The sequence below is a fragment of the Pipra filicauda genome, unplaced genomic scaffold, assembly GCF_003945595.2.
Source record: "Pipra filicauda isolate LSUMZ 115617 unplaced genomic scaffold, ASM394559v2 scaffold105_size2325265_pilon, whole genome shotgun sequence".
Taxonomy (NCBI): Eukaryota; Metazoa; Chordata; class Aves; order Passeriformes; family Pipridae; genus Pipra; species Pipra filicauda.
Window position 1 is genome coordinate 2,094,813 of NW_024103496.1, and position 8,480 is coordinate 2,103,292.

Consider the following 8,480-nt stretch of genomic DNA (forward strand, 5'->3'; position numbering starts at 1 on the left):
AACTTTCATACATAGTAATTAAGATCTCTTTCTAAAGGTTAATAAGCAACCAAAAGTTAAATGGCTCTTAGTAAAATCTATTATTGTATTGCAAATAAATGACAGATAAGATCTGATACGATTAATAAATCTTCGTGTTCAGCAATCGCTTCCCATTATTACTTTCCTGATTCATAATGTTATAATTATATATTTTTAAAATAATTCAGTTATATTGTTCTATATCAAGGTTTGATTTTGTGTTGTTTGGGGCACTGCCTTCCATTTAGAAAAGCTCTGAGCTCACTAAGAGCTGGAAGAATATTTTAGAGAAGAATCACTTCCTTTTTACCCTGTTTTTTTATGGTGTTCCACAGACTAAAAAGCATTTACGACTAACCACAGTTGAAGACAGTATTGGGCTAAATGGACCTTTTGTCCAGCTCAGTTTTCATGGATCTTGTTACACAGATAAAAATCTGCCCATGCTGATGATTTTGTGACTATTCCTTTTGGCTTGCATATGTCACAATGAATAAGGACTTGGTCTGAGACAGTTCATGGAAAGAAAACATACTCCCATAATATCATCTACACATTGTGTAAGAGAAATGATACTTCTGGATTTAAGTTTTAGGTTCTTTATATATTGAGATATTCTATGATGAAGAGTTAATATAAGAAAGGAAAAGTAATGGTACTGGTAGCTTTCCCAGTTCATTTGGCCAAATGAAGCCTTTGGGTTACAGATTTCCCAACTTGGGGCTCAGGAAAATAAAGAGCAGTGTTCTTTGCTGAAGAGAAGCGCTAGTACTGTGTGTATATTTTTATTGCCTTGTGTAAATGAATAACTGCAATTAACAAAAAACCTTACCTACACAGTCAGGTTTAGTGTCAGCTGTACAAACCAAAAGCATATCTGGAAATTTGCCCTCAAGCAATATAAAATTAGTTTCTTAATATTAGGAAAGGTATGGAAATCAAAACATTTATTTCCAAGTATTAAGATAATTAACCCTTGGGATGTTAGCTTGATGTGGTCAAGAGTGAGTCTTTTCCATAAATGTTATATAAACTGGTTTTGGTAAATACACATAATATGAGAAAATACAGGCTGTAGGAGTTAATACCCGGGGGTATGGCTCGTTAGCAGCTTAGGTTAGGCAAAAATAGAGGAGATTTGTAATTCATGGAATAAAAACCTATCAAAGACAGCTCAGTAGAAGAGTATCAGCTGTGGCTTAAGAAGTTCCTGAGCCATAGTGTCCTGGAGGCTGGGAAAAGTATAAGATGTATGTCTGCCAGCTTTCTGTCATCTCTTAAAAGTTATTTTCTACTGGGAATTGCTGGCAACAGAGATTCTGAGATAACAATTGGTCTGATTCACATTAATTGTTTTTATGTTCCAAAATCACTATGTATACATTTATTAAAAAGTGTGTCAGTGTGTCTGTATATAAAGTTTGGCATCAAAGCTTGTAGACAAAAAATGTGCACTTAATGGAATTCTTGAAAAAGGAGATTGCAAGTATTAAAATGTTGTTAGTACATCAAGTATTTTTCTTTGCAAATTTATTATTTTATAGATAGGATTACCTTGGAATTATTTTTGTTGTTTATGTTAAGCGTTGCATGATACAACTTGCAATTCATTTTTCTGGGAGCAGGTGATTTTATAATAAACGTATAAAATCACACATTTTTTTATAAAAATGTGGTGCTTGTAACTCAGAAAAATAGTACTGCATGCTGCCCTGTGTTTTGTAACCTTTGGTTTATGCAGGAATATGCTGAATTTCAGTATCGGAGGAGGCACAGGCAGCGTCGACGTGGAGACATGCATAGTCTGCTCAGTAATACTCCGGACCCTGACGACCCCAGTGAGAGTACATTAGGTACGAACCTGCCTGGGGCTGGGCTTTTTCTCTTCCTGACTCAGAAATTGCTAGAAGTGACCACAATATTTGTTCTTCTGTGGATACAATTTAAAAAAGTTTCAAATACATTGCTGTATACAACATAAAGGCTTGTCTCTGTTAGAAGTGTTGTTGACTTCATTGTAGCTGCTCCTCTTCTTAAAGAGAAATGCATTGATCTTCCCACTAACAACTCCTCGGCTGTTTAGCACAGGTTTGCTTTCCTGAAGAAATTTTGAAGGGCACTCTTATATATACAAGCTCTTTTACACCAATTAAAAGGACCAGTTGTGTATATAGTGTAGAAGAAGGTTCCCTGCTACAGGCCTGTGGAAGGTTGTCATAAGGCTGTGTTTCAAAATCCTGCTCAGAGGCTGTATTGGCAAAGGTAGACAGGAAAGAAGTTGTCCTGGGCTGTGACTTCCAGCATTCTACTCTTCTGAGCAGTGCTACGGCTGGTAGCACCGTCCCTTAAGGTCACTGTAACTTGGCTGTCTGGGATGTCTCAGTTCCACCAGGACCTTGGCAAAGGTAAAAAATAGCTTGAATCCAAGTCATATTGTGACACTGTTTCTGCAGAGTTGCCAGTTTGTGTGCTCTAAGCCATGCTGCACAAACTCTCATTGCTGTGTCTCATGAACTAAAGTCCTATACTTTGCTTGTTCTTTAAAACCAAAAGGAGAAATCCTTTACTGAGGAGAAAGAATCAAATGCTTTGGTTCTTCCCTATTGCAAATAAAATGCAAAACCATCTTGTTAGTTTGAGGACCAGAATTTGACTGAACACTTGGATGTGGTAGTGATGACCAGTTCAATGTTAAAGCATGCAAGAGAGTATTAGTTTGTCTCAGTCTATTTCGAGTTTTGCAGTGTAAGATTCCGTTTTCCAAAGTCAAAAGAGCTACATTTATTTTTATTACAGAGAATTTCTTTCTGAAAATGGCATTTTACTTCTATTTTTTGTTGGTTGTTTTAAGAAAACAGCAATGTCAGTAATTAAGTTTACACTAATGACTCTACTCTTAATTATGCTGCAATGTTAGGGTAAAAATTACTGTAATGTTAACATTACAGCTGAGGTTTTGTCTTTGAAAGAACAGAGAAATGGGCAAACATTTGTAATCCATCTGTAAATACATCCTGTATTGTGTCCATGTGCAGTATTTTTCAGGGCTTTCCATAAATCATGTCTGTGCCTTTGCCCCTTCTGCCAACAGGCTCATGCTCCTGATAGCATAACCCATCCTTTCAAGGAGGGGAAGAAGGGCATTGAGAGTAGAAAGGTACAGATGAGCCAGGCAGTCACATTGTGTGGAGTGGGAAACAGTGAGACTTGTGTTTTGCCATTGTGTAAGAGTTGGTGTGGGAGGAGTGGTTTGGATTGTTTCATTCAGAGTGAATAAAGGAGTAAAATTACACAATTGGAATCCAAAAGGAAGAGATTCTGTAAGTAGATAATAGTGGAAAAGGTTTCCTCGCTGGTTCTTCAACCATTTTTGTTTCAATTGCCCAAACAGACACTCAGGAAGGTGGGAGTAGTAGAAGACATGGCACCTCCATGGTGAGTTCAGCTTCTATGGGTATTCTGCACAGCTCTTCGCTTCATGACTATACCCCTGTCAGTCGCTCTGAAAACCAGGATTCTCTTCAGGTATCTCTCCTAATCTCTTTTCCATTCTCTCTGCTTTGCTTGCCTTCCTCTGCTCTGCTTTTCTATGTCATTTTGTCTCTCTGCAAATTTTCTTAATTCTTCAATGAGACAGGGAGAATCTAGGACAACAAATTACACAGTCACACTGGTAAGAATTGCTAAACAATCACTAATGTAACCATAGTCACCTTTTAAATTGTGTTGTCAGTCTGTCAGTAAGAATTGTTTCTGATGAATGACCTATAGGAATAATGAATGAATTTCAGATTTGAGCCCAAATTACTTTTCATCCAAAATATGTAACAAGATGCAAGTTTTATGCTGAGAGCAACTTTATGTATTTCCACAGGCTCTGAGTTCTTTGGATGAAGATGACCCAAACATCCTGCTAGCTATTCAGCTGTCATTACAGGAATCTGGCTTGGCCATAGATGAAGAAACGAGAGACTTTCTAAATAATGAGGCATCTTTAGGAGCAATAGGTACCTCTTTGCCTACAAGATTGGACTCTGCTCCCATAAGTATAGACAACCCAAGGGGTGCTTTGAGCAGCTCTGAGCTGTTAGAACTTGGTGACAGTCTGATGAGACTGGGTGCAGGCAATGATCCCTTTTCAGCTGATCGTCTTCATTCACACCCCTGCAGTGATACAAGAAGTGGATTATACTCAACATCTAGTGATGCTGATTCCAGCAGTCAAGATCCCCATACCAATGAAAATCTACTTGGAAATATTATGGCCTGGTTTCATGACATGAACCCACAGAGTATTGCTCTGATCCCCTCAACAAGTACAGAAACAGATGAGGAGTCACAGCAACCCAGTACTGAAGATGGGTCAGCAGGGCAACCAAATCTTAGAGACACAGGGCTGGAGCCTCAGGAAGAGCATGCACTATTTGAGGATGCACTCAAAAACGAAGGCAGAGGAACCCAAACAGAGGAAAGCACTTCTGAAGAAAACATTATTCCAAGTGAAACAGTATCACAAATTGGTGATAATAACAGGGAGGTAACAAGCACCCTGGATGCTTCAGGAGATACTGCAAGTCAGACTCCTCAAACCTCAAGTGAATGGATTGAACATGTGCATCTGGTATGAACAAAAACTAAATCTGGAGTAAAAGAATGGCAGTGACAGATGGTACAGTATGTGGAGTAAGCATTATGGAGGCTTTGATCCACATAACTACAGCTCAGTTGTAACCACTGATGTAACAACGGATATTTAGGAGTTCTCTTGAATTGTAGTTCTTCATAATAATGTGAACCTTTCAAGGAATATCCTTCGCATTTATTTAGGTAGTACTTGCCTTTTTGCTCTCAAGAGAAAGGAATAAGTAGGTTGTATTCCACATTCCTAATACAATGCAGCATCTGTTTAGCCTTAGGTTGATGATCCTTAACTTGAAAGTATGGATTAAAGGCTTACAACTGATTATTTTGGTTGGTTTTCCTAAAAAATAGTTTATTCCATTTTTTTTAGAAATCATTATTTCACCAAAATAACATCTGGCAGTTCATTTGCATTTTGGTTTTGTTTTCCATAACTTTTCCTTACTCATCTTGCATTTTTGTTAGCAGTGTGAACGGAGGTATTTAATGCTTCTCTTTAGTACTGCTCCAGGAACAAGTTTTAGGGGATATTCTTTCCCATTAAAATCAAAGATTTTTTCATGTCTATTTACAGTCCAAATGTGCCAAACTGTGAACGGTTAACTGGCAGTAGCCTAATGAAACAGTGCAGTGTTACTCTATCCAACTAATCCCACAATTCTTAGCAATGAAAGAAACCACTGGGTAGCATTGCTTCTCTAAATTTAACTGGCATGTGTTGCCACGGTGACTGCATTTAATTAAATGTAGCCTGTATCTTAAGTTAATAAAACCTAATGCTGCTGTTAAACAGTTATTTTAAATATTAAAATACAGTGAGCTAGCAACAGCTATGCTGTATTTTAAGAGACACTTTAACGGAAGTGCAATCATAGTTCTTTGTTTTCATAATTCTACAAAGCATTTTATGCACTAATAGTGCAATTACTTTTAATGATAACATTTTATAAAAATATAGGAATACAGAATTTTCATATATTAGTCCCACAATTAAAACTTCAGATAACACATTCTGCTCAACATGTTACGGTGCCTTTGCCTAACCCAACTGGATAGTTGCCACAGTTAAACAAGTAATTCAAATTCAGTGTGTTCTGGAGTAACTATGCTATTAATTGCAAAGACCTCCATAAAACCACCCATGGCCTTGCCTTTACAGTAAATAACTAAACGTTCAGTCAGTGTTTTTGCATAAACAAAACACTACTAGGTATTTGTTCAATTGCACAATATTCATTTGCTGTGTGATTACTGTTTAGTGTAAGAAAAAAAAATTAAAAAAAAAAAAAACAAACCACAAAAAACCTTTTCCTAGTTGTTGTACCGTGAAAAAAACAAAATATACTGGTTTTAGATTTGCTTAAAAGCATCAATCTACAGTTAGTGAAATACAATGGTACAGTATGTAATTACAACTAGAGTAAGTTGTTCAAATGGCTGTTTTAATTACATATAATCAAAACTTGTCATAACATGAGCAAATTACATACACTCCATTTTAAGTTTTGCTTAACTGTTACCAGAGATTTGTTGATATAAAAGTTTATTACTACTGAGTGTGTATAGGCAAGTGTCATGATAGCAAAGTTTATGTATTGATTACTGTGAGTTCAAGTGAGTGTTTTGGTAACTAATTCATGCAAATCCAGCTTTGGAACCTTGCAGTCACGAGGTTCATATTAGTAAAAAAATGAATTAAGAGTATTTTACCTTTACCCCATAAAAACCTTGTCCATTTTGCAAGCATCTTTAGAGAAAATGAATAGAACAGTCTCAAATAATTTTCCAACTTTTCCTCTAGCCACCCTACTCCTGACATAATATTGAGCCTTTGAAAAATACCTGTAGGTATAAAGTCCTTCAACTAAAACAGTCCTTCATGACCCGTCATCATGAATTGGTCTGAAAGTTGTTTAACTCACATAGCTTCCTTGAATTTCTGACTAGAAAGATTCTCACAAAAAGAATATGTATTGCATTGAGATGTCTTGCAAAGTTACAGTAAGATATGTAAGAGTGCTCTCTGTGAAGATAGTGAAGTTTGTGGGTTCTGGTTTTTTGTAATTTGGTTAGGTTGTGCGGTATATCCATTGTTTCTGTGTTACTCTTATGAGCATGAAATTAGCCTATTAAATTTGTATTTTCTTGGTACTTATTTTAACACCATATTCATTGACTTTACAATTCAAAAATAAAAGTTTGGCAAGACTATTTTGTAAACCTGTTAATTTTATAATGTAAAAAAATTACTCTAACCTTGAATTGTTATTTGCACTTTCATAGTCTATACTTGATACATTCCCACTTTATATACAAGTAGGATACTACAACCATGTAGATGTTTGGCCAAATGAATGCTGTTAATAATATGTAAAATTCTTTGATTAAACATTTATTACTTAAACTAATTCCGTTCTGTCTTATTACATCTTAGACTTCATGTAGCAGATCCTTGAGACTGCTGACAGACATTTTTAGGATATGTTTAATCATGTGTCACATTAGGTGGGGACCACGTAGTAACTGAATGTTTTGATTTGTAAATATAAGGTACCATCATTAAGCTTTGAAAACAAAATCTAAACCAGACATTAATTGCTACAGCCATATTTTGCACTTGTTCTTTGTAGAGTAAAGCCTTGTCATTACAAATAGTGGTGCTAAAGAGGGGATGGGGCTAATTTTTGTGGAAGATTCTGTTAATCAGCGTTACTTAAGTGCCACTTAATATCCAGTCTTCATTGTTACCAGGCAATTCCAGAGCGCCTCTGTTACATTAACAGGCACTAAACTGTTCTGCTCCTTGTTACAGTAATGCCATCAACTTCCTCCACCACTCATTCCAAGATCACAGAATGTTTTTAGTTGAAAGGGACCTTAAAGATCATCCAGTTCCAACCCCCCTGCCATGAGCAGGGACACCTTCCACCAGACCAGGTTGCTCAGAGCTCCATCCAGTCTGGCCTTGAACACTTCCAAGGATGGAGCATCCACAGCTTCTCTGAGCAACCTGTTCCAGTGCCTCACCACCCTCACAGAAGACATCCCACTTTTTAATACTCATGGAGGCTGGTAAGAATGGAAGCCAAACATGCATAAAAGATAGCTAGTTTCTTTACAAAATATTGTCTAGACAATCTCCTTAGAACTGGACAATATCGTGATTACTGTCCTTATTACTCTTCCGTAGATCAGCCATATATGGAAATTTGAGAGATGTAGAGAAACCAGTGATCATGCAAGACTGAGTGTCATTTTTAGCATCTTGTCCTCTTAACTGAAGAGTAAGGCAAAAGATGTGCATCAAAAAGATCAACTGTAAATACTGCACAGAGCTGTTTGCTGTCAGTCTTTGTATGAGAGCAAAGAAATGAATGAAGCCTTGACTTTCTGCAATGCCATGCTTTCATTCCACTTCAAAAACAGACAAGCATAGAATTAATACTATTCCCCAAATACATAACAACATAAAACAATTTAAGTAGTTCACAAAAAATTACTAAAAATAAAATAACAGAGTAAAGAAAAAATGTTTTCTAACTTAACTGCAAAGCTCTTCCTCAACTCTTTGTAGTCACTTAAGGTTACCTCTTACTAGTGGAATGTTAAAGTTAATTGTTAACAGGGTGGTGTTATTTTAAAATTATGCACGTCTTCATCTTTACAGAAGTCCTTTCTGCATTGAATGCAAACTTGAGAAGGTTTTTGCATAGTTTTTTTTCTTTTTAGGTCATTTAGATGAATATCTAGATAAATAGAATATAAGCAAGGAAATATTAAATGTAAGTTTTCAGTACTATGCATACATAATCTTCAGA

The 8,480-nt window shown here is 36.3% G+C and overlaps 1 protein-coding gene across 3 annotated transcripts in view; it reads left to right on the top strand.

The window, feature by feature from the left end:
- ANKIB1 (ankyrin repeat and IBR domain containing 1) overlaps window positions 1-7,070 on the top strand; it is an 85,278-nt gene extending 78,208 nt beyond the window's left edge. The window contains exons 18-20 of one of the 3 annotated variants that reach the window (XM_027749143.2): window positions 1,763-1,874; window positions 3,413-3,546; window positions 3,896-7,070. In XM_027749143.2, the coding sequence (XP_027604944.1) occupies window positions 1,763-1,874; window positions 3,413-3,546; window positions 3,896-4,648 (999 nt within the window). In that variant the 3' untranslated portion in view covers window positions 4,649-7,070. The remainder of the gene's footprint in view (window positions 1-1,762; window positions 1,875-3,412; window positions 3,547-3,895) is intronic. The other 2 variants (XM_027749148.2, XM_027749146.2) reach the window with 2 other exon arrangements.
- The last annotated feature ends 1,410 nt before the right edge of the window (window positions 7,071-8,480 follow it).